The sequence below is a fragment of the Lampris incognitus genome, chromosome 4 (assembly GCF_029633865.1).
Source record: "Lampris incognitus isolate fLamInc1 chromosome 4, fLamInc1.hap2, whole genome shotgun sequence".
Taxonomy (NCBI): Eukaryota; Metazoa; Chordata; class Actinopteri; order Lampriformes; family Lampridae; genus Lampris; species Lampris incognitus.
In genome coordinates this window covers 17,536,423-17,563,220 of record NC_079214.1, presented here as the reverse complement: position 1 = coordinate 17,563,220, position 26,798 = coordinate 17,536,423, and the positions used below count along the sequence as shown (strand labels likewise).

At 45.4% G+C, this 26,798-nt stretch overlaps 1 protein-coding gene across 2 annotated transcripts in view; it reads right to left on the bottom strand.

The window, feature by feature from the left end:
* Positions 1 to 386: 386 nt before the first annotated feature.
* The window catches only part of LOC130111413 (SH2 domain-containing adapter protein F-like), a 144,429-nt gene continuing 118,017 nt past the window's right edge, over positions 387 to 26,798 (bottom strand). For both annotated transcript variants that reach the window (XM_056278595.1, XM_056278596.1), the window contains 3 exons: positions 16,993 to 17,167; positions 16,184 to 16,303; positions 387 to 3,905 (listed from right to left, as the gene is read on the bottom strand). In XM_056278595.1, coding sequence (XP_056134570.1) covers positions 3,719 to 3,905; positions 16,184 to 16,303; positions 16,993 to 17,167 — 482 coding nt within the window. In that variant the 3' untranslated portion in view covers positions 387 to 3,718. The remainder of the gene's footprint in view (positions 3,906 to 16,183; positions 16,304 to 16,992; positions 17,168 to 26,798) is intronic.

The window sequence follows — 26,798 nt, the reverse complement described above, 5'->3', positions numbered from 1 at the left end:
TGTTTGAGCCCCGGGGCAGTCCAACTTTGGGGGGGGGGGGTCGTCCCGGGTCGTCCTCTGTGAGGAGTTTGCATTTTCTCCCTGTGTTTGCGTGGGTTTCCTCCGGGTGCCCCGGTTTCCTCCCAGTCCAAAGACATGTAGGTCAGGTGAATCGGCCGTATTGAATTTTCCCTAGGTATGAATGTGTGTGTGTGTGTGTGTGTGTGGGCCCTGTGTGATGGCCTGGCTGCTTGTCCAGGGTGTCTCCCTGCCTGCCGCCCAATGACTGCTGGGATATGTCCAGCACCCCCACGACCCTGAAAGCAGGTTAAGCGGTTTGGATAAATGATAATGGATGGATGGATATTTTTTTTTTCAACAAAAACAGACTACACAGGACTTGGACTCTTAAACCTGACTTTATTTAGTTTGAACCTTGATGCCTCTATGTCCCCGTACAATACATTCAGTATATACATTTGGCCATGAGGGACTATACAGAGATATGTTATAGTAGTGCATACATACGTGACAATAAAATGTACACTAAGGTAACTCATACACACCACTTTCCCAGCATCAGTGGCAAGACACACACAGGGCAAGTCAATGGCTGATGGCTTGGTTTACACACACACACACACACACACACACACACACACACACACACACACACACACACACACACACACACACACTCACACACTTTAAGACAGTTCTCTGTGGGAGGAGAGGGGCTCTTCCAGGTTCTCGCAACAGAGTCACACACATGTCTAGAGTGGGTCTACTGACTGCGACAAAGCCCCCCCCCCTCTTCGTGAGAACCGACCCACCCTCCCTTCCTCCGCTCTCCCGGGTTCTCCATCTCTCCCACCAAAGCTAAGGCCTCTCTCTCTACGCCGTGTGGCCATTGTACATGGGTTCTCTCCCGTGGTAAAGTAACACTCATCAGCAGCAGTAACTGAATAAGCAGCCTCCTCTATAATGTCACATACGTGACCACTACAACGGGAGGATTCAAGACATACGGCACGTTACACACATCATGTTTAATTTATTTACTTTTGCAAAACATTTTAGAATAATTTCTCTCAAGGAAATTACATATAGGTCCACTTCGGCGACTCGTCGTTACTTTATAAAGCCATAGTAGGGGGGCCACCCCGTCGCTTCAACAGCCAGCCACATACCCACCGATGCCCTGATGAGAGCACTGCGTAAAACGCCCTTCCTGTCTCCTCACTTACTTTGCCAACAAAATAAACTTTTTTTCTCTTCTCTCCCTAACAACCCATTTTCTGCAAAGAACCTTTAAACTCAGGCGATGCTCTGGATCAGGTTTCATCCAGGCGAACACTTGGTACCATCACATCTGTCATACACATTTAGTGGGCGCACGCCGTCCAACCAGCGAGTTCTTCCACGGCTACGGGGTGGCGCATCACACGGCAGAGATGCGCCATAGAGACGAGCGTTCACGTTACACAAATCCGGTTCTTCATCGCTCTTTGTAGTTTCTTTTCTCACGGTGCATGCTGCAGACACTCCAAGCCCAGGTCCGGCTCCCCCGAACTGCCCCCTTTTCGCATGGATTTGCTCATCAGCCAGTGGTGCGTTTGACTCGTGTGAGTCACGGAGCCGGTGGTAGTTTCCGCTCTGAGGCAATTTGAGCCTACGGGCGTTAAACACGCCTGATCTGACTCGCTACCTTGCAGGGGCGGACGCCGTCGGCCCGTGTTTACATTACCCCGCCGGGGTAAATCAACCCCCTCGCCGCCGTGGCTTGCAAGCGGCGGGGGTCCGGCCTCCGGATTCACACGCCTTCGCTCAAGACCGCGGTGGACTCTGGGAAAGATGCCTCGGAGTCGGCCATGTTTTTCCTATTACTTATCACAGTCACATCTGGTTAACGAGTCAAAACAAATGAAAACGGTAGCAAACGAGCCACGGGGCTGACAGCTCGTCTCGCCGTTTCAGAACGCATTGTGCGCACACGCACACGCACACGCACACACACACACTCAAACGGGTGGGCACAAATGTACGCACACCTGATAGGGAAGGGTAGGCGATAAAGAGTTCTCGATGCTGAGTGAAAGCGTGACAGACCGAAGGTCAGTGTTCATCTCGATGAAACAGGGCATGCCGTGACGGGTCCGGGGGGGGGGGGGCTTCTGCAACAGTCTCTCACGCGCGAGGCTCAACAATCCCGTTGGTCAGGAGACACCACAACTCGTGCCTCAAGAGTCAGGCCACAGAGGCGAACACACGTTAAGCAGAACTCGAAACAACAAAAAACGCAAAGCACCACAGTAGAAGAGGCTGGATACGCCCCGGAAAAAACACGATCACGTCGGCACATAACAATGAGGGCCGGGGCCAAACAAAAAATGGCCATCACAAAGGAGTAACACATCAGTAATAATTACCCCCAGAATAAATTACAGCCACAGAACAATTGTCAAAAAGCAGAGCTGGAAATCAGAGGATCTAGCGGACTGATTTGACCCATGCATTATAAGGCGTTAACCAAACATCTGTTACTGACATCACACAATATCATATTAGTGTCTTGACTGTACATACAAAATGCTGAACCTTTTTTATCTTTTGGGGGAAAAAATAACAAACAATATTTCTTGGACTGTTTATGCTAAAGAAAAAAAAATCCTCAAAACCAATGATGTAATTTTAAGGGGATTGGAAATGGAGTTGGGGGCAGATCGATATCTGCAATCCCATTGTACCTATTGATCTGCAGATGGGCGAATGAAATTGATTTTCTGAGGTAGACAATGCAGGCATATTTCATTCTCCTGATGCAAAACCATTCTAAGCGGGAGGATAGTGAGGGTAATTTCATCCATTTGGACAGGCTCTGGTCCCTGGCCTTGGCCAATTGTACTGTGTCAGTAGGGCTGACCCATCCATCATGCTCAGCCGCATGTCTTACTGACGCGGTACTTACACCGTCATTGGAGTGATGCACCCACTCAGTGATGGATAACCGACAGCGCGCACACCGACATCATAGAGACATCGGTTAGCCCGGCTCTCGGGCCGGTTGTTCCTACGCTGCTGGGGGACACGCTGTTTACGCGCTGCAGCTCTATTCAATATCCTGGCCACCGTATGGGGCCCATGTGGACGATATACCTAAACTCGCCTCATAAATGTACCTTCCCACACAGGCTCTCTTGATCAACAATTGTGTTTACAGCATCAGCAGAGCCTAACTGAACGAAGAGACTAAACAAGCACTACAATGATCCTATACACGCCCAGAAAAGTACAACATCTTATGAAAAAAAGGTACATACCAGTGACAAAAAGGGTAAAATATTGTACTTCTTTCTGTGCATAGTGTATATAGCGCTAGGGGAAACCAGTCGAGGAGTCAGTGAAATGATGTTCAGACATGTCAGTCCGTGATGTTGTAAAGTGGATGTCTGCCTGTTATAAATTAAAAAAAATATTAAAATAAAGTTCTGTGACAGTGAATTTATAATTATGAGATAGTGTGTAGCAGACACCGAAGCAGGTCTGGGATCTAGGGGCCATTGAGGTGATTGAGATTCAGCAGGTTGCGATGCTACTGTTCATCTTCCCATTATCCCACAGAGCTTTTGTCCAGCCCTGTCCAGCCTGCCCCATTTTTATTGACCCAAGTAGAGCCCCAGGGGCCCTGTGAGTGTAGTAGGGGCCACGCAGGTTTGAAACCTGAGGGTGGCCCATGGCACTATAGTGTCCTGATGGCCACAGGGTACAGCAAGGACATGTGTTCGGCACCCTTGATGGGCAGCTTGCGGCTGGAGTAGAAATGGATGATCTCAGGCACGCTGTCAAAGGGACAACTGTTTTGGCCCAGAACGTACTTGCTCTCCTTTGTCCTTGACAGCTTCATGTGCATGAAACCCTGGCTACTCCTGCGGAGAGGAAGATGGCAGAGGAGAGAGAGTGGGATAAAGGAGGTGGAGCAAATGGGAGAGTGGTAGGTAGAAGATGGAGAGACAGAAAATGGGAAAGAAAACACCACATTAGCTCTATTAGAAAGGGTCAACATCAAAGGGTGCATTTTTCAGAACTGTAAGAAAGGTGACAAACCCAATGGTTCACAACAAATAAAGGTAATATTACAGTACATCAAGAGCCTCCTATCACGTTTTGACCTCTACAGTTCTACAGTATGGTTTTTTATTAATCCTAATGGGGCAATTCTTTCTCTGCATTTAACCCATCCTAGCTGTGTAGCTAGGAGCAGTGGGCAGCTGCTGTGCAGCACCCGGGGAGGGACCAACTCCAGTTCATCTTGCCATGCCTCAGTCAGGGACACAGACAGGAGTATTAACCCTAACATGCATGTCTTTTTGATGGTGGGAGGAAACCGGAGAACCCGGAGAAAACCCACCGCAAGACACGGGGGAGAACATGCAAACTCCACACAGAGGACGACCTGGGATGACCCCCAAAGTTGGACAACCACAGGGGCCGAACCCAGGACCTCCTTGCTGTGAGGCGATAGTGCTAACCACTGAGCCACCGCGCTCAAGTTTGCTCAAGATTACAACTTTGTCAAAGAGCCAATGGTAATCCCCCTCCATCTCTTTCAGAGTAGAAAAGGGGTTTTGAAATTGCTCAGTGATGTATCAGGCAAAAGGATTTAGCAAGGGGTAAATATAAAAATGATACAACATGAAGCTTAGCAGCAACCTCCGTTTATGATGCAACTTCATGTTTTCACTACTTTTTCTGTAAATGTGTGCAGGTTTGATAACTCGTTCAACAGCTAGAAGTTGCAATATTCTGTGATAGTCTTCAAAGATGTTCTGAAATTTCATCATTGCAAATCATAAATAATAAATGATAACTGCTAAAACTTTGACAACATGCAGTAGGTTTCCACTGTTTGGGATTATAACATCAACACAACAGACACCCTCTCATCCCAACTCACTATATTTAAGAAGATCCTTTTAAACAGCCGTTTGTCTTGGTTATGATGCATCTGCACAGAGAGCTATGCTACTACAATGGACAAACCTGGCAATAAGGAGGATATCAATGAAGTGACAGTGAAAGGGAGAGGAGGGGAAAGCTCTGTTGGTCACACACAGTTGAACACAACACACCGGGTTAGCATCAGAGCCGCACTCCCAGTGTGGCACCAGTCACCGTTATCTGCAGCATGCCAGAGATGCGGAGGAAACTGATCCCCATGACTACTGTGCACGTTCAAGGCGAGTGTCTATTGGATATATCACTAAAATTCATATAAAATCATAAATCCTTTGAGTAAAAGTAGTATCCGGGAATGTCATTCTAACATGAACTTGTTTTTTTTCTCCCCGTTTTGATAAGAAATAACTAATGTGTTTTGTGGCGGTTTGGTGCTCTACATTCACAAGTCACGTGCTGCAGTCAAAACTGTCATGTGGTCGAACCCAGATCACAAATTGTGTCCCACGTGATTGCACCTTCACACACGGTACATAAAGGGTTTCATCTTATGAAGCAGGCATCCCCTAAACTGATAAGAAACATCTTAAAGGTAGACTCTATAAGCAGACACCAGGCAAACGAGCCCCACTTGGTTATTCCACTTTGCTTACATCTTCTTTGTTTTGGTCTGATGAGTGTGTGTGTGTGTGTGTGTGTGTGTGTGTGTGTGTCGAGTGGGAATAGGGGAGAGGCTGTGAGTGTGAGATGCCACTTTTCACAAATGGCAGACAGAGGAAAGCGTCCTCAACTGGGAAACATACAAGCTTGTGACTGCTATCACGAACATATACATACATACGGACACGCTTCCCTGAAGTGGAAATACATTCAAACCAGGAGAGGATTCATAAGCAAGGCTGCTTTTGTAGCATTTGTAATATCTTGCGATCTCTAGCTCTGGAAGTTGTTGGTTTGGAGGTGTGGGAGGGGGAGGTGCTGTGGGACTGATGTTGAGGGGAGGCAGCTCTGTGATGAGGGAGAGCGCCACCCAGTGGTTCCACCCCAAAAATGAAAGATGTTTTTGCAATGATCATGAAATACCCTAGAGGCCGCTGTTTCACACGATTGTAGAGTCCACCTTTAAAAACGGAATATTTGGAGGCCATTATAGCGATACATGTACTCTAGCGGAGGTATGAAGCGGACTACCCCTGCAGCTGGTTTCAGGTTAAAACCCAGCAACATCCATGTGTCCTGTCAAGATGCCCTTGAGCAAGACACGCAATTCATGCCTATTCACTCGTTATATAGATAAGTGCATCCGCTTGATGTGTAAAAAGTGATAAAAGTGCACAAGAACAGAGCTTAGGGCATCTTAAATGAGAAGCTTATCTCTTAATTAACCCACCCCAAGGGGGATTTTGTTGCCATTTGTTTTTTTAACTTTTTAACACCTTAAGGGAAATACAGTGCAAATACAATTTTCAGGAAAGGCTGGCAATTGCCCCAAGATGGTCTGGTCATGGTCAAAGTCCTAAAAGAGGTCAAAACTGTTTTGTCAAAAATGGCTCTAATTACTTAATACTGACATTAAAATAGCTGACTTTCTGTTTCTTAGATATATTTCAATCCATTGCTGTTGTGAAAAATGTGTTGGTTGAAAGATTGGTAGTTGTCAGAGTTCATGGGGTGGGTTTTATTGTGCCTGGCACATCTTGTTTCGGTTTTGTTCTGGGGCATTGAGAGCAATAGACACAGACACAATACTCACAAGGAGACAGGGGGAAAAGATTTAATGGTTTAATTGAGCGGCATCCATCAAATAAATGGAGACATGCAGATTATGAGGCAAATTCTTCTTCGGTTCATTAGTGTCAAGATAGTGCAGCATGGTAATTAAAAAAATGACCAGTGAAACGAGTCACATTAACAATAAATAGAAGCATAGCTTAATGTCTTGACATATAATTACAAATATTTTTACTGAAAGAATATATAAAGTTAAATGTGTATATGTGAGAGCTCAAGTAGGACAAAAGCACTTTGATAAAGCATTTTTAACCAGCTGTTTGTGACAAAGCACTACGCCTGACAGAAAAAGGGCAATAATACAGATATAAACAAACACCAAGAGAGCTAGGCTGATATTGCAGAAACCATGAGACGTAAAATCCTAAATAGTTGGAAAGCTGACGGAGAAGGTTCCACTCACAGAGATGCAATAACTATGTTTTTAATGCAAGAAATGTGTGTGTATGTTTGTGTGTCGGTTTATGGAGAGTGGAACTCATTTTCCTAGCCACTGCACTCTACAACTCAACAATTTTGCAAGTAGTGACAGAAAAGCTTATGTTTTAAATCTTCCCCTAAATTGTATTTGATGAATTCTCATTGAGTACAGTATTTCTTGGACTATAAGTCGTGCCGGAGTACAAGTCACATTCAGCAAAAAAACGTGTTGTTACAAGGAAAAAAAACCCCCATAATATAAGTTGCTTCGGTGTATAAGTCGCATTTATATGGCGGTACAGCATTTTCAATTGAGTCACAAGATTAAACAGTGCCATCTAGTGGCCTTAGTTGAAATGTAGCGTATTCGTCCGACAAAATTATCAACTCCCATATTTTCGTAATGTGTGTGTGTGTGTGGCATTAGTGTGCATGTGTGTGTGTGTGTTAGTGTAGATAGCGGGACTGAAAACTAAAGCACTTATGATCCTAATTCTTTTTGGAGGTGGTAGGTATTGTTCCAGAGAGTACGGGAAAAATCTCAAAAAATTAAAATTATGCATAAATGTGCAAAATATGCATTTTTCTAAAAATGGCTAAAAACCACTTTTCTCGGCATTTCAGATGATTCTGAGCATCTTTGATTTTTTTCACCTATATAAAACATTTTTTCTGGGACTTAAATGTTTTGGCATTATGCAAAATAAATGCATTTTTGCAAAAATGCACTTATGATCCTAATTTTTTTTGGAGGTGGTAGGTATTGTTCCAGAGAGGACCAGAAAAATAGCAGAAAATTAAAATAATTATGCATAATTATGCATAATTCTGCAAAATATGCATTTCTAAAAATGGCTAAAAACCACTTTTCTCGGCATTTCAGATGATTCTGAGGAGTTGGAGTGGGGGGGGGGTTTAGGGGCAGGGGGAAGGCGGTTAGCTGGCAGGATGAAGAGGAGGGAGATTTAGACGGGTGGATAACCAAACCGCTACATTGTAGCGGGGTTCTTCTAGTATTGTATAAAGTCGCTTTGGAGTATAAGTCGCAGGACCAGCCAGACGAGTAAACAAACAGCGATTTATAGTCCGGGAAATACGATATGCTTGGAGTCAGGCCTTAGGTTAGACAGAGCCACGCTTTAAAATGGAAACACATCAATAGCAGCATTTTTAGATCCCGAGCTGATTTCCCATTTGGCATTCAGTGCCACTTATCATTTCTGTTCTGTGGAGACAGAAATCAAGACAACAGAGCAATAGGAAAAAGCTGCCGATAATATGAACACAGGTCTATTTATGATGAGACAGGCCTTCTGGGTTCTTATCATCTCTCTGTGTTTGTGGGCTTTTATTGTTTAATCAGGATTAATTTCACTGGGTAGGGTCTGGTGGCCTATATTTTGTGGTCTGTGACTTCAACTTTAACCTTTATTGTCGACAGTGCAGGAATAGGCTGACACTAATCACATCTTATCTTTACCTTCAAAATATTGGGCTGGCACATGAATAATGCTCTCAAAGCTCTAAATCCATGGCATTAGAGGCGGCAAATACACCCGGGGAAAGATAGCAATCTTGAGCAGAAAGCATGACCTTTTTGAGCATCATTTGGCATTAGATATCCTGGATGCCCATTATTCCCCCTTGATTTGTTCAAGGAAACATCCCGACTGTGTCTGCACGATGAGCCCTACCGTTTTTAAAAGGCAACGGCACGGTTTTAATACATGAAGAAAAAAAAAAGCAGTGCTTTTGTGAAGCAGGTTATGATGTTTTATACACAAATCTGTCTTTCAGGTCAATTCAACTTCACATTCAATTTTCTTTATAAAGCCCATTTCATACCAAAGGCATTTCAATGTCCTTCTACAAAATAAAATGAAAAAAAGAAACCAAGCAGAAGCAAGTATAACGCTCAAACAGATATACAGGACCAAATAAAAGAAAAACGTTCCTACAGCACTTCTATATAAAAAGGTTTTCAATTTACTTTGAAAGGGGCTTGGAAGTTATATATTGATGCAAATGCTTCTTTACAATTTGCTCAGAGAGCTTACCGAACCAGGAAAGACTTGAGATAGGTCTACAAAGAGTGAAAAAACTTTCTTCTTAAGCAAATATTTGGTAATCAAACACACAGATAGGGGGCGTCCGGATAGAGTGGCGGTCTATTCCGTTGCCTACCAACATGGGGATCGCCGGTTCGAATCCCAGTGTTACCTCCGGCTTGGTCGAGCGTCCCTACAGACACGATTGGTCGTGTCTGCAGGTCGGAAGCCGGATGTGGGTATGTGTCCTGGTTGCTGTACTAGCGCCTCCTCTGGTCGGTCGGGGCATCTGTTCAGGGTGGAGGGGGAACTGAGGGGAATAGTGTGATCCTCCCTCACGCTACATCCCCCTGGTGAAACTCCTCACTCTCAGGTGAAAAGACGCAGCTGGTGACTCCACATGTATCGGAGGAGACATGTGGTAGTCTGCAGCCCTCCCCTGGCTCGGCAGAGGGGGTGGAGCAGCAACCGGGATGACTTGGAAGAGTGGGGTAATTGGCCGGGAGAAAAATGTGGAAAAATCCAAAAATTAAACATTAAAAAAAAAAACACCAGAAGGCGAGGACATATTCGTAATTTCCGAGACGTCATCAGATGGACTATATGGAAGACGGGTTTAAGGAAGGTAGTGGGGAGGGGGTCAAGGAGACAGGCAGGGGGGTTAACCTGTTGTGCAGCTACATCACACCAACACAAATTTGTCGTACCACCCTCAGGAGTACACCATGTGGTGAGGGGGCTCGAATTTCTTAGCAGACTAATGAGAAACAACAATACTGTGCCTAACACAAAGTAATGTATGTAATACGCATTTTTCTTGGAAAAGTGCAGCATATTCTTCAAATTTAGTGGTGTTAGAGGTTAAAACTCAGCAGGAACCAATGACGAAGGATTTAAAAGCTTATCAGTTATGGGGGAAAGAGTTTGCGCCATGCTTTTGTTATCATCAATGATCCTAGAAATGCCCGCATGCTCGGTGAGATTTATCGCCCCATTTTATCTGTGCAGTTTGTCTTCATCAATGTCAAGAGTGGATCTGAAGCTTATATTTGTGCCAACTGCGTTCCGCCCTCAGTCACTTCGCTCTTAATCCCCCTCTAGCTCCCCCATTTCTCCAGGGGCATTTTCTGTTTGTCAGATATAATTCAAAATGTAATTTTGACAACATCAAGTTTCCTTTCACCTGTAGTTTAACCTATCTGCAAAGTCATCTCATGACGGCGGTGAAAGCAGAGGTAACTTTTCATAAGGGCTGATAAAAGTGTTGGCTGGCAATGCATTGTGGGTCATGTTAGGTAAGTTTTGACTGTATTCACCTGCTCTGGGATCAAAGTTGCATTAAAAAAAAAACCCACAAAAAACTGAATAGAAACTGCAGCATCAAGGACAGACGTGACGGTAGTGGTAAGGCTTTTGGAGATAATCAGGTCAGGGTCAGGAGGATGGCCTTGTTTGTGGGTGGGTTCAGAAACATGCTAGGTGAGGTCACAAGAGTCTAGCAGGCAAATAAATGTCCCTGACTCACTTGGGTCTTGGGTCATCAACATGAATGTTGACTCACCCGTCAAAATCTGTTGATAGCAAGGACAACAGGTCAACCAAATCATGCAGAAATTGCTTTGTTGTTTGGAGATGGGGGGGGTAGACAAGTGAGAAGCAGTACTGGAAGTTTACATTTTAGAACCAGCTATTAAAAAAGTAGGAATCCCCCCCCCCCAAACAGGTTTTTACAGGTACATTTTTTTTCTCCCCAATTTTCTCTGGCCAGTTATCCCACTCTTCCGAGCCATCCCGGTCGCTGCTCCACCCCCTCTGCCTATCTCTTGCAGACTACCACATGCCTCCTCCGATCCGCCAGCCGCTTCTTTTCACCTGACAGCGAGGAGTTTCACCAGGGGGACGTAGCGCGTGGGAGGATCACGCTATTTCCCCCCAGTTCCCCCTCCCCCACCAACAGGTGCCCCTACCGACCACAGGAGGCGCTAGTGCAACGACCAGGACACATACTCACATCCGGCTTCCCACCTGCACACACGGCCAATTGTGCCTGCAGGGACGCCCGACCAAGCCGGAGGTAACACGGGGATTCAAACCGGCGATCCCTGTGTTGATAGGCAAGGGAATAGACCGACATGCTACACGGATGCTTTTTACAGGGAAATTTGATGGGGGGGGGGGGGGGGGCGATAAGGGCTGGAAGAGAAAAGGGGTAAAAGGGTAAGGGAGCAAGAGCAAGGAATAGTCCGAAAAACAGGAAGAAACTAGTTGAGGAACTACACATGTGAAAAGAATGTTTTTACTATCATTTGAGGCTTCCTTGTTTTTCCTAAGGCTGCATTTGTAACGGCAACAGAAAGTCTGACGTTCTACTTTGCGGTACAGACCAGGTGTTGTCATTGCAATCTATGCAGTAGGGGGGAAAAATGGTTTGTCCTTGTTTAAACAGTAATTTGAAGATGTAACCTGTGCCACATAGAGAAAAACTATCTTTCTTTTTTATCAAAGATGACACTAAAAGTCATGTTTTTTTGGCCAAACGTGGGACTCTGGACAGAACGAGTTGAATCCCCCATTGTGCGTTCATTCAAAAAGGGATGTTGAGTTTCCCCGTGTGTGCGCTGTGGCATCAAACACGTTTGTAAGAAACAATTTCTCCTCTCATCTATGACATATTTTTGTGCTCGGCAAGTAGAAACACGCTGTGTGAAGCCATCTCGAGGGCTGAGGAATAGGATGACACTGTGTCCTGAGAGACTTGTAAGGGGAGGGGGGGGTTAATGTGTTGTGTTTCATACACCTAAAAAGCTTTTTCCCCTCAGAAGAAAAGGGAAGGAGAGAGAGAGAGAGAGAGAGAGAGAGAGAGAGAGAGAGAGAGAGAGAGAGAGAGAGAGAGAGAGAGAGAGAGCACGGTAGAGCGATAGATAAGAGAAAGGGCAAGTGAACGAGAAAGAAAAAAAAACCTCACCCTCACTCACTTGAATCTGGGGACTTATCCAAGTCTTTCTGCATCACTGATGCAAAACACAAACGTGCCACCTCATGGCATTATAAATTTTTCAGCAACCCCAGACGCGAAAGATCTACACAGCCCCGTCTCTGCTGAGGTTTCCAGGAAACAAGAGAGCCGAGCTCGTACTGTACATGATCAGGCTGAACTCTGAGTCACCTTTGCCTTTAGAGGGGTGCCACTGTCATTCCCATGAATCAACCTGCTGATTGTTTTACTGGCTCGATCCAACTGACTAACCCTTCAGCTACAAAGCCTCCCCCTGCTTCCTGAAAGGCCTGAACAATGAACACTCATACAAATTGGCAAGCGCAGACACAAGTGTGTACCATGCAAATATACAGGGGGCAGAACACCGCAAGCACACACATTCATGTGTGTAGCTACATAAGGAAAGATCTCCGAGAAAAAAAACAACCTATAAACTACTCTGTTTAACAACACCCTATCATTGCTGCAGTTGACACTCTAAACAGCAAGCAAGTCGACAATCACCTACCAAGTAAATGGTGAAGAGTGACGACAACATACAGTTTTCCAACTCACTGTTTTCTCCGGCTTACGCTAGATTGACGCAAACGAGTCCTTCACTCCCGCCGTTACGATAGTTAGTTACATTAGCATTCACAAGGCTCAACCTTTGTCTATAGCATTGACCTCTGACCTCATCAAAGTAACCCAATGGGCTGTAAGGGCGAACAGCTGCGGGGGTTAAGCAGCCGAAGAGAGTGGAGGGGCAGCTTGCCTGGCTCAAAGGCCAGGGCCACACCTCGCGAGGGCTCCCGCTGAGGCATGAAGGATAAACTGCCCATCTCCAGTGTGACACTCGATCCAACACGGAGGACGTGTCAGAGAGGACAACCCACTGTTTGCCACCAGTATTTACCTATGTGAACGTCAAGGTCAGGAGGGACTTGTTACCATAGGCTCAGCAGTTTGAATCCCAAACACAGCTGAGAAAATGTGAGCAGGGAAATTGAGTAAGTAACACCCTTCCTCACGGACTTCTCTTAAAGGATGACAGTGGTTTTCAGCATTACCTGTATCTGTTGTATCCTATAGGTTGTATGCATGTACAAGTTGGATGCAGTCATTTTTGGCTGGTAGCTACCTTGAATCTTTTAGTTGAAGGGAGTACAAGATGGTACTGTCTTACTTTCACCTGTGATAACACTCTATAAGCAACCATAATACCCAGCAATCTTCTGTGTATCTTCGAAATGCCACCGAGATTGTGTGGATAAGTGTTCGCCAGCGATGTCATTGGTGGACAACCATGAATCACAATCTTTACATGACATTCGGTCATGGCAATCCTCCTGGCACTGTTGCCGGGACACTTAAATATTGTACACGCTGTTAAGTGTCGGGAGGATTGCCATGACTCGTACATCTGGGAAATCAAACAGACGCTGGCCAAGAGGATGGCACAACACAGGAGAGCTAATGCGTCAGGACAGGACGCCGCAGTCTACACCCATCTACAGACCAGTGGCCACTCTTTCAAGGATGAGGATGAGCACATCCTTGATAGGGAGGAAAGCTGGTTTGAACGGGGAGTCAAATGCCCCTTTTCCGCTACATGGTACCGGCTCAACTCGACTCGACTTTTTCGTTTTCCATTACTGGAAAGTACCGGCATTTTGGTCACTGTTACCACTTTTCTGGTACCACCTTTGTCGAGGTTCTAAAAAAACTGAAGCGAGTACCAAAATCAATGCAAACCAGCTATACTGCGGGGGTACTGTTACGGTAATGGAAAACAACACTCTGCGAGTCGGGTCGAGCCAGTACCATGTAGTGGAAAAGGGGCAAATGAGGCCATCTATGTTAAGAGGGAACGACCATCCCTGAGCTGGCGGGGGGGGGGGCTAAGAGTACATCTGTCATCATTTTACAATGCTGTGATTGCAGCAATTCCCCAAACCTCTGCGAGTAGTACACATGGCCATTGTAACTCTAGTTAATGGTCACGGCAACTTGCATCTGAAAGCGATCGTTGGTTTCAGTCATTATGCCACTCTATTGTATATAAGAGTGGGGATACCTGCAGTCAGTTGAGACAGAAGAGGTCGCTTAGATGAGTGATAAAACGGTTCTCTCAATAAACATTGTGTTGAGATGAACTGATTCAACTTTCTGTGATTTTCTTAACTGGATTATTGAGCACACAAAGAAACTTCCGCACAATTTCAGCGGCGGTCCAAAGACACACCGACTTCTCAGTATTATGGCTGCTGATGGAGTGTTGTCCCTACAATATATATTTTGAGACAACATTGAAAATCATGATTGTTTCCCTTTAAGGAACCACTGAGAGGGACCTAATCATCTTAATTCGCTCAGTGGGGCTGCTTGTGACTAACAATAAAATAATTTAGTCTTTTTTCTCAGCTCCCGAATGCTCCTCTATTAAATGTCTACCTGCTAGCCTCTCCCGCCTTCCATGACTGTGTTGTCACATGTTGTAAAGAAAAGCAGCCCACTTTGCCAGACCCTTCCTGTCTATCTGCATCAGCAAGATTGTACCTGGCTAATTAGGAGTCCAGGAAGAGCCTGTCAGAGTTCCTTTTGATAGCCCACAGGATTAGTAGTCAGTCAGACAATCAGACATCCATTCAGTCAGTTAGACATGCGGTCAGGCAGGCAATTAGTTGCAGAGACAGGCTTTCAATCAGTCTGGGCAGACCGACAAAAAGTCAGTCAAACATACTGTTCAACAGCTGCACATAAAAAGGAGTTACACCAGCAATCAGCTGACATGGAAAGTAGTGCGGTGGCAATGGACAGCCTTTCCTTTTCCTGTCAAAAACATACTATATGTTCCCAGCAAAAGGATTCACCCATAACAAGTAGAGCAATTTTATCTTACCACATCCCAGCTCTTCAACATATTAAGTAACAGAACATTTTATTAGTTTATGTTGTGTGATTGTGTGTCTTGAAAACAAAGGAAGTATGTGTGAAAAGGCCGTTTGTCATCAGTGACACAGTGATTTCATAGTTGATGATTTCATATCCCTCACTCAAGCATTTGTAGCACAGTTGATTCCTGTGGCCTTTATGTGAGTCATTGTAAATCAGTTCCTGTGGTGAGCTGATCATGTGTCAGGTATAGCTGTGGCACTGACATTAATAAGTTGTGCCTCTGACATTAATCAGCCCGTGTCTCCGTGTAGTCCAAAAACTCCGGTGAAGCCAATGGGATGTGACAGCACCGTGGGTGAGTGGGTGCCTCTCTGTAACCGTAACCTCCACCGAATGTCAAGCTAGACTAAACTAATCCTGATTTGTCCTTTGAACTTTTAGCTGGCCACAGCAGGGGTGAGAGGTTGCTGATGGAGGGTACCATTAACTGTGCTCTGGGCACATCAGCAAATCAAGGTGCCAGCTGGAGCAGAGGGGTGAGCAGGGGGAAATAGAGGACAGAGGGAGAGCAAGATGTAGGAGGGAGACAGGGGTCTGAAAGGTGAGGACTATTACCATACTGGGAAGACTGAGTCAGCAAGCAATTGCGCATGTAGAGTGTAGTAAAAGACCTCTACAAACAGGAGGTGAAGCTTTCCCACTACAGAGGGGGTGTACCCCACCATTTAGCATTGGCTTTATATCTGCTATGATTGGGTTCCACATGTGTGTTGTGCAGCGTGTGTGTGTGTGTGTGTGCCTGCCTATCCTTCTGTGTGTAGTCAGGGGGAAAGTCATTATTCTCAGTTATTGTTTTAGACTGTTTTGACTACCAGATGAGTGGGGTTCATCAAACACGGGATAGTGAATTTTCACTCTAACTGAACACCTTGAAGAGTTTCTGTTGATTTTCTTTTCGGATGCTCTCGGTGGAGCGTTATGCTGCGCATCTGAAACCAAAGCAGCGTGACTCAAGCAACGCAAAGTATTCAAAGCATTGTGTGTGTGTGTGTGTGTGTGCGTGCGTGTATTTGAGTGCATCTGGCATAAGGGCATGGTAGAGTGGTGTTCTTACTTGAGGGAGAGAGAGAAATCGTTCTTGCTGGTCTCACTGTTCCTCACCAGGTAGCTGGCCTCTTTACACAGCCTGAGTAGGGACTCTGCATCTGTTCTGCTAATGGCTCCGTGGTACCAGCTGTGGTGAACAGAGAGTAAGGCCCGAAAGAAGAGAGGAGGGGGAAGAGAGTAGAGAATGATTGCAAGAGACAATATGGAGAAGAATAGACATGAAACAGCATCGTTCTCCCAGCATCAAAACTGGTCAAGTCACAACAAACAAACAGGACAGCTTCCATACTGAAGCAAAATGAGAAATGTTCTGATCCGTGTAGCTTCTCCATCTAGTTCATGGTACATAAAGAACACCCCCCCTCATGCTAAGTTGCACCTGGGCTTGGACAATGTGGATTTCTAATGTCTTTAAGTTTAGAATCCTTCTTTATCCATCCATCCATTATCCGAACCCCTTATCCTGCTCTCAGGGTTGTGGGGATGCTGGAGCCTATCCTAGTAGTCATTGGGCGGCAGGCGGGGAGAACCCCTGGACAGGCCACCAGGCCATCCCCCAGAACCGGCGCTCTGACCGACCAGAGGAGGCGCTAGTGCAGCGACCAGGACACATACCCACATCCGGCTTCCCACCCGCAGACATGGCCAATTGTGTCTGTAGGGACGCCCAACCAAGCCAGACGTAACATGGGGATTCGAACCGGCGATCCCCGTGTCGGTAGGCAACGGAATAGACCGCCACACCACCCGGACAGCCCACATTATTCAAAACTGATGAAAATGTATGTGCATATATATGATAGGAGTGGGACTCACAACTGGCTCTCCAGGGGCATGGTGGGGTCAATGCGCTCCCCGAAGGAGGAGCTACAGTGGTCCAAGGAGGTCATCTTGGTGTTCACCAGACAACCACTGGAATGACGCTGAGGTGGACGACCTTTCCCTTCTTTGGTAGGTGACATTCGAGACTTCTCTACGCCGTCAAACTGGACTGTAATACGAAAAAGAGGAACAGTTGTACAGTTATATACGTATATATATTTTCTTTTTTATCAAAAGGCCATGGTGGGTATACAATCTGATGCTCTCTGCCTAATCTGAAGGTCACTGACTGTGTTCTGAAAACCGGTCCTTCTTTATGGTGCTGGAATGGCTAGCCTCATCATTACGCAGTAGTAATAGACATAGTTATGAATAACTTAGTTATAAAGGAGCAATATAAAGGCAGAGACCAATAAGGAAAACACAGTCACAGTAATTCATCTGAAACTCTTGGCTCTCTGTGGAGAATGAAGTCTTAGCAGAAAACTGCATGAAATAAAAACACTAGACTCGATAGGATTCCTTTGTGCCCAATAGGAAGAGCGTATGGGTATTTGTCTTGACTTAAGACTCGCGCTGTATTTCCCGAACAGTCTGAAAATGTTCTTACAGCGGCGGAGTGCGTGGGAACGAAAAGCGACAACTCATGCTGTGTTTTTCAATACAAACAGAGAGACATTGTACGACTGATCTGACTGAAGGATGTGTACACACACACACACACATGGAACAGCAGGCAAAAAAAAAAAATCAATCCTACCTCACTGTATAGGCATCCCACATGGGACAAAAATACAGCACACAAACAGTCACTCATACACCCACCCACATGCTCTTGTGAGAACAATCACATAAACACACACACACACACACACACACACACACACATGCATATAAATGCACAAATATATAGATGAATAATGGCCCAAAAAACACACAACATGCAAATGCACAATTACACACAAAAATGGGTCACACACACATGGGTCACACACACATACACAAACACACACTCACACAGCACACAGGTTGTGCAAGTTAACCATTAAGCTAGTCCTTCAAAACTACCAAGGTCAGCTGAGGGTACTCTGGCAGCCATACCCCTTCCCTTAAAAGGAGTCAGATGTAGTCTGAGGCTGACATGAAGCTAACAAATGGCGGGGGCCACCAGGTAGCTCCAGAGACAACCAGGAACCAGATAAACATTTGTGATATTTACACAGGCTGATATGAGTACAGACACAAAGCTAACATGCATGAAAAGAAAGGGGCTGAGGAGGTCTAAAGCATCAATAACACAAACGGACGAGGGTTATGTGTGCGTGTGTGTTACTGTGTGTGTCATCTGTGTTAATTCCGTATTTTATCCACCAGCCATCTCCATAATGAATGTCAAATCACCTTGGCTTTGGAGAGAGCCCAGTCAGAGTCATCACAAGGCTCCCCCACATCCAACACGTTTCCAGCCGCAGCTTTTGCCACTTAAGGGTTTAGGAGTGACACATCAGAGCCGCGGCTCTGATGGAAGAGGTTAATATGGCATAAAACTCCCAGCTAGCCCGGCTGTCTCGCTCCTAACGGCTCGCCATCACTCATTAACGGTTAACCTTGCTTCTAGTGTGTGATTTACCCCCGGCATAACACGGAAGCAACTGCACAGACAGATGGGCACTTCTGCAAAAACAACATATCCACTGAGTGCATTCTAATCCCATGATGCACTGAGGCTGTTCACAACGTGCTGATAGATGACACACAAGGTGCTCTCCAGACCCGGCGGCTAAACGACGACTTACGTGTGCGGCGGGTTGACGACTACCTAACCTAAATTTTATCGACGACTTTCAAGGCTTTGCACGACCAGGCCTCCGATCATATCAAGGGTCTACTAACCCCATATGAGCCCAGGTGGCTGATAGTGGCCCACTGAGCAGTCCCAGAGCCCGATCGGTGACTTAAAGAAGGGCTATCGTGCTTCTGCGGTCTAGGTCCCCAACCTCTTGAATGACTTACCTGTTGAGATTAAGTTTGCTAAATCCATCACTGCTTTTAAATTGCTCCTTAAAACATTATTTTTTTTAATAAAAAGCTTTCATCTCTGTGTTTTATTGGTGTTTTATTATTTCATCTTTTTGTGAAGCACTTTGCAACATTCTTAAGAAAGGTGCTATACAAATAAAGCTTATTTCTATTACAACCTTAAACCTAAACTTAACTATAAACTTCCTACCTAACCTGTATGTCATTAATATTAATAAATCAGGGCAAACATTTCACATTGGAGTATATGGAATACCCACTGCCTCTCTATACACGATGCTGAGAGGTACCTTACCAATCATGTATTTATTGGCGCTCTGTTAGAAGCATCGATATATGTATGATGTCATAGGATGAAAATGCATTGATCAGTTGGGATGGCCCTACACCCAGAACCTGTATTCCAATGAGAGGATAGCACAAAAATGTAATTCAAATAAAAAGTGAGTTTACACTACACTCCGTCACCTGGCTGACAGTATCAATCAATAAGAGTGGAGTGGTTACTGGAGACAACACCGTGTCAACACCTTGTCCACATACCAGAGCAGATGCTCAGGCATGAAAAAGGGCATACACTCACAGAAAGGTGAAGCTAAAAGGGAATAAAGAACAAGCTGAAAGGAGCACCCTCACAAACCAAGCATTTCAGATGGTCAATGAGCTACTCTATTCGCAACGAGAATTAGCACTGAACAGCCAATTATAAATTAGAAGCATTTATGAAGATTGCTATTTCCACAGCACTAGCACCCTGTGTGACGACATCTGTCCACGATCCATATTAACGCCATAAAGACAGTAAAATGTGTCGCAATTGATAAGCTGTGCATGTGAAAATATATAATCTCTTAGCGAATCCTTTACTTACACCAATATTGTTGACCAAAAAAGCAGTTTTTCTTTGACCACTTCTGAATGTTCTCCCTGCCGTGTGCGTGATGCATGCGAGCGAGCTAAGCGCGCAAACCAGTAAGAACCCCTCCCTGCTCCGATCCGTCCTGACTGGTCCATTTCCTTCTGGGGCGGTGAGATTTCCGAATTCGGCTGAAGACAGACCCTCTGGCAGACACCGAGACCGGATTTTTTCCTCAGCGTGCTTGCTTTAGCAACTGCGGACAGCATGTAATGACAGTTTCACCAAATTCTACACAAAAAAAAAAAAAAACAAAAAAAACTTCTTAAGTACTACTACTTTAAGTTAGTTAAAACTAGGATGTAGTTTCAGCCCCAGCCACCAGGTGCTCCCCTTCATCTCTAATCTACTTTGGCACCAATTTGTCTCAGATTGACCTCAGTGACCTTGTGCTCGCCGATGCTTTTCTCTAAACATACAAATCAAGGAAACAATTATTCCTGCGACCTTTTGTGCTTTATAACAGGTTGTGTCTGGGTCTTGACATGACAGCCAGATTGTAGCCTCGGTTGACCCGAACCTCGGCATCAGGTGAGTCGAAGGATCTTAAATTGTGCGTCGCATGAAAGTTCCTACGAGAGGCGTCCGAGGCAGCGTTGGTTTTCCAACCTCCTCTCTCACGGCGGTCATTTCAAATCTACGCTCACCGTCGTCAAAGTGTTTCAATACATTGGATGTATATGTGTACGGGTGAGAGAGCGTTTCCATGGCAACTGACCGAAGGAAAGGCGAATACACATTTGCGGCCCCTAATCCCCGTCAACCTTGACAAATCATAACATGAAGACAGCCAATCTCTGTCTCCCCCTCTTCATTCTCGAGCCCTCTCCCTTTACTGTCGCTCCCTCTCAGTGCCTTTGTCCTTCTCCCCCTTTTGGTCTCTCTCTCCTCCTTTCTTGTCTCCCTTTTATATTTGCAATCACGCCTCCCTCATCATACAAATCCCTTTTTTTCTCTGGCTGTGCTTGTGTGTGAGAGTGCGTTGCATGGCTGTGTGTGTGAGCATGTGTGTGTGTGTGTGTGTGTGTGTGTGAAGGTGAGAAAAAGAGATTGGAAGAGGGACTGCAGGGCCCGATTGTTTTGGTTACCTCCCATATAAATACCACTGTCAGAGCGCTCTATGGGAGAAGCGTATCTATGCTCCTGTGAGGGCCGGGACATAACAAGAGCAATGACAGCTTTATTCCACATGTCAACTTGACTAAGCGTCCCTCGCCTACAGCACCCTAACTGTAACAATGACACATAAGAAAAAAAAAAAAGGCTGGATATACTGAAAACCATTTGTGTGTTCGCCTCAGCTGAATTCATCGTTTGTAAATTAATGACTGACACAGCCGTCCACCAACCGGTGCTTAGAACCCACCTTACTCCTCCAACATCCCGCTGAGAGCAGTTTTAGGATTACGTGAAATAATCCTAGATTAGTTAACAGACATGAATGCAGCTAAGGGATATGGTAAAAAGGTGTTGTTAGGGATACTGTCATACAGATTCAAGATATCCCAATCAATTAGTAATCGCCTGTAGAAATGTGCAGAGGCAAATAGTAGCTGCGTCTATGCATCCTGAAGAGAGGTAAGGGGGTGACCGTTTTAGCTAACTGGCTAACGTTAGCTACTGATGCTAGCTTGAGGACGCTTGCAAGGTGAGTAACCACCATCACGAAGAATTTGATGCAAGCTTAGTCATCTGGACTAAGGTTGGATAACGGAAATGGACCCACGTTTTGCATTTCAACTTGGTAGCCCTTACATCAACCAGATGAGACAAAAGGCTATATTTTCATGGTGTTGGGCACAATAGCTCTGGTTTATTCTTGATTACTTATAAAAAGGTTTGAGCTTTACTGCCGACAGATGATCTAAACAACCAATTCAAGGTTGCCTACCAACTCATCATATTTATTACACTCCACTGCTGCCGGGCTTATAACTTGCCTTTTATTATCTTGACATGTATTTATTTATTTAGGCGTGTACACACATTGAAGGTTTTAATCCGATTTAAACTGATTTGTGAATCTTGTTAAAAACACTACTGCTCTGTGAGAACGCCGTTTTCCATGAATTGTTTGACTAGCTGTTGAGTCACAAGTTGGACTTTAATCATTAACACAGATGCACAATTGATGTTGTTGCCCTGGTACAGCTTCCTGTTGATGTCTGTTAGCATTACACAATGATCCACAGTCTACACCCATCTACAGGCCAGTGGCCACTCCTTCAGGGATGAGGATGTGCACATCCTTGATAGGGAGGAACGCTGGTTTGAACGGGGAGTCAAAGAGGCCATCTATGGGAAGAGGGAACGACCATCCCTGAACCAAGGAGGGGGGCATAAGAGTGCATCTTGTTGCCGTCTTACAATGCTGTGATTGCAACTATTCCCCTATCCTCTGTGAACAGTACACATCCATCCATTATCCGAACCACTTATGCTGCTCTCAGGGTCAGGATGCTGGAGCCTATTCCAGCAGACATTGAGCGGCAAGCAGAGAGACACCCTGGACAGGCTTCCAGGCCATCACAGGGCCGACACACACACACACACACACACACACACACACACACACACACACACACACACACACACACACACACACACACACACACACACACACACACACACATTCATACGTAGGGGCAGATTAGTACGTCCGATTCACCTGACTTACATGTCTTTAGACTGTGGAAGGAAACCAGCGCACCTGCAGGAAACCCATGCAGACATGGGGAGAACATGCAAACTCCACACAGAGGACGACCCGGCACGACCTCCAAGGTTGGACTACCCCGGAGCTCGAACCCAGGACCTTCTTGCTGTGAGGCGACCGCACTAATCACTGAGCCACCGTGCTACCCTTATTTATATTTAAATAAATAGCCATATATTTATATCTATTTCGATTTCGATTTTATTTTATTTATTTATTTATTCATAGTGGTATTTTCATATCACTTTTTAGTATCGGCTCAGCTCACTTGGAACCTCGACGGAGGTGGTACCAAAAAAAAGTACCTGGTACCAGGTACTATCTCTAACTTTTGCCCAAGGAAAAACCAAAAAAAGTGAGTAGAGTTGAGTGGAGCCGGTACCATGCAGTGGAAAAGGGGCATTAGACAAGCGATGAAACGTTTCTCCCTATAAACATTATGTCCGGATGAACTGACTCAACTTTCTTTGATAGCCTTAAGTAGAATTCAGCTCTTGATGTTTCCTCTACAGTCTCTGTTCTCAGACTAATTATTCCTCACACATGAAGTCAGAAAATGATAAAAAGAAACAATAATATAAAATAACAATCCTTTTTACGTTTTAGAAGGGTCCCAGAAAGCTGAATCAGTTCATCCGGACACAAAGTTTAGAGGAAGAAACGTTTTATCACAGGTTTCATCACTGAGCATGCATCAGGACTGGGAAGGGTCGAGTGGCTATTCTCAAAGGCGCTCACCCCATCAACCTCCCCTGCAGAAATGAAGCTTTACCAGAGGCGGCGTGCACAGCTCTAAAAAGGAGCGCATTAACCCGTAGCAAGGCTCTCAACAAAACAAAAGCTATCGTTTTATTTGCTCGAGTGCGGAGGGACCCGTGTCAGCTGAGATTGCCGGCCGTCTCACGAGCACGTGCCGGAGCTGTCGCAGAATTGTGGTTTAAGGCTGAATATCACCAGGAGTCGGCCAAATTCATTCCCCTTTCATTCTCTGGGGCACGCACTCTGTGACGGACGACTGGAGATTGAAGAGAAGATTGGTCCGCGGCAGAACAAAACCTCTGAGAGGCATTTAAGGAGACAGTGTGTGCATGTATGTGCAAAGAGACACGCTGTGTTGCGGAATGTCCATGCAAGCGTGCATGTGTGTGTGTGTGTGTGTGTTCGGTGTGCTTGTGTGCATGCACGTGTGCATGTCTTTTGAGTGTTATCTGTATTGTTGCCGGTAAAGCATTGCAAATCGAATTTGTGTATCAAGATTGAAGTGTCAGTCAGATGGTGACTGATGGTTGAAGGACCTGCCCCCTCCAGACATGTAGCTGCTTCACCGAATATCGGGGGGGGGGGGGGTTGAGGGACGGCGTGTGTGAGAAATGGAGGCAATTGGCTGGGATTTAGATAAACACGGCACACAGAGGTCAACGTGACAGCTCTCTGATGGAAGCAAGCCCAGTTCACAACACATCACTACACATAGTGATGCAAGGTGACATGGAACGCTGTCCCATGTTTGCAACCTCGCAGTGCACTGCAACCTCGCAGTGTTGCAACACAAAACAGCAGTGCGACAAAATAAAAGAGACCTTTTCGTTTAAGCGCAACGGCAACAACACTGCAGCGGGGGACTGTCAATAACTTCCCTAGGAGTTCCTCCCTGTGCCACCATGTTCACCAGCACATTCCGTTAATTAAGTTGGCTAATTAATTCTCATTTACGAATGGTGGTCTTATCAAAAAGGTTGACTACTCTGTTGAGGAGAATGTGCTATCTACTGCTATATTATGGGGCGAAATTTTACTTTTCCCGCTTTGACATGTGAAATGATTAACAGGTCTGCAGGCTAATTAAAATTCGTGGCACACTCCGCAAACACTACTCAGTGTGGAGTGATTCAGCAGGCTGCCTTAATAATCACTGGCTTTTGTGCTGATATTAATTCTGGGCACTGTGAGAAGTCAAATAATGGTATGTGGGAGGAACTACAGTAACATTTCTTTAAAGTGTCCCTACTGAACCCCAGGGTTAAATCTGATTTGGTTTTTTTTCTTCAAATTCCGAAGTTTCCCCAAAGGCGAAGGAACGACCCTCCGAAATCTGACTTGATCTTTGATCGAGCACAAAATTATGTCCATTTATATTCAAATTACTGTTTTTTTCAATAGCACGGAAATGGTGACACGGATAGCTGAAAGTCTGGATAATGAATTCATGTTAGAAAACACAAGAGAAAAGCACTTCATTACAGTGGAGACAAAAGACCGCCCCCATTTATATGTAGATTTAATATCGGGCCTTTCAAGCCGTATTCAAATTTTGATAATGAGGTTGAAAGTGTAAAGCAGATTTCCCTAAACTGTGATGGGTAGTGTGCAGTGTTGTTTTATATATCGGAGTTAGCCTTGATAACACACACACACACACACACACACACACACACACACACACACACACACACACGCACACTTTACTGAGCCAGGCCAGAAAGCCGTTATCGGGAGTATGTGAGCGATCTTGCGTGTCATGGTTGACTAATGTTCTGATGCGTGACGGACTGGTCTGGCTGTACTCTGGGGTCAGGGGAGTGCATTGTAATTGTACTCACAGGGGTCAGGGAGGGCACCACCTCCGCAATCCACCCATGTATCTGACACGGCCATCTTTGACTCCTCCAATGTATAGCGGGGCCACGCTGGATCAGACAGAGGGAGGATCACCTTACAGCCGGACGCCAATCTTAAAACCACTCAGATCACGCAGGGAAACAGAACCTTTCTCATGGAATTACGGGACATAAATCATCTCCTCGCTCTGTCCTCGCCCACAGCACACAGTAGTGTCCTCTTACAGCGTCCCATTTTATGTCCTCCCACTCTGCCGGGGGGAAATCCCATTCCTGGCATTAGTTCTGCTACACATGTCCTCCTTTTCCCCCCGGTAATTACAGCGGTCCCTGAATGCGAGGCATTAGGACACTTCAAACACCAGCACAAGCTAATGTCCCTCTCGGTTACAAACACGCTTGTTATTTGGTCATTATTTCAGATCGGCGTGTACACTAGGGGCTGAACCTGAGGTGAGGATACCACATTCATGAACTGATACAGTCTCTAGTTGGGAGCGAGACTGTTTGATCCACACGAGCCAGTTTTACAACACGATGGGCAGGGGGACATTTGGGACTGCTACGAGTATGTTGACAAAAGGAAATGGGGGTCACCTCGAGTGGCAATTATCCATTCGGAAGGCAATTCAGCACAATTAAAACTAATGAGCCTTCAAGCCTCAGAACCTGGGCAAGAGCTAGTGATTTTCTGCCATGTGTAATGCAGATGGCGAGGTGCATTTATTGCTAAGCTAACGCACAAGCTTAAACAGTACAGTATTTCTGATCAATAACCATTTAAGTATGACGATATTTCCATATTATGTTGTTTCTTCCCAAATTAATAGCACTGAAAGTCTCTAAAGCATGCTTCGCTTCCATTAAAAAAACTAAATTATACTGCACTATCACCCCCCCCCCCGCTCCCCGAGACTGTAAATTAACTATGGCTGTTTTTAGTATGTCAAACCCAACCCTTAAAAGTCATGCAAACTTGGGAGACTCAAAACGACGGTGTAAAAAACATAAACATGCAAAGCATATGCAGGCTGTATGTGCACGTAAGCATATATACATCCAAATGCTTAGGACTTAGCAAGCACAAAAGCTCTTATTATCAGCAAAACAAAAGAAGACGGAGAAGGAATAAAAGGGTTGAGAGAAACAAGCGACTAGACCGTCATATTGAGACGGGATTTTTAAAGCGGGAGAATGAAACAATGGGTTGAGACGGTATTCAAATGACAGATTTTGATGCATGGCTAGAAAGACGATTGGGAAAAATGGATGGGTAAATGAATGCATATATGAGCAGCCGGGGAGAGGGGACAAATGAATGAGACTCGGGAAGACACGGGGGCGGGGACAACTTGAACACCAACACCCACCATGGTGGTGCTGGTCACAGGCTGTCTGTCCTGGCGAGGGCTGGGCTGGCTGTGAGGGAGAATCCACCTCCTCTACTAAGGGAGGACTGGTGTTGAGCTGACCAACGGGAGGAGGCCACGGCAGGTCCTTGATCACTTTA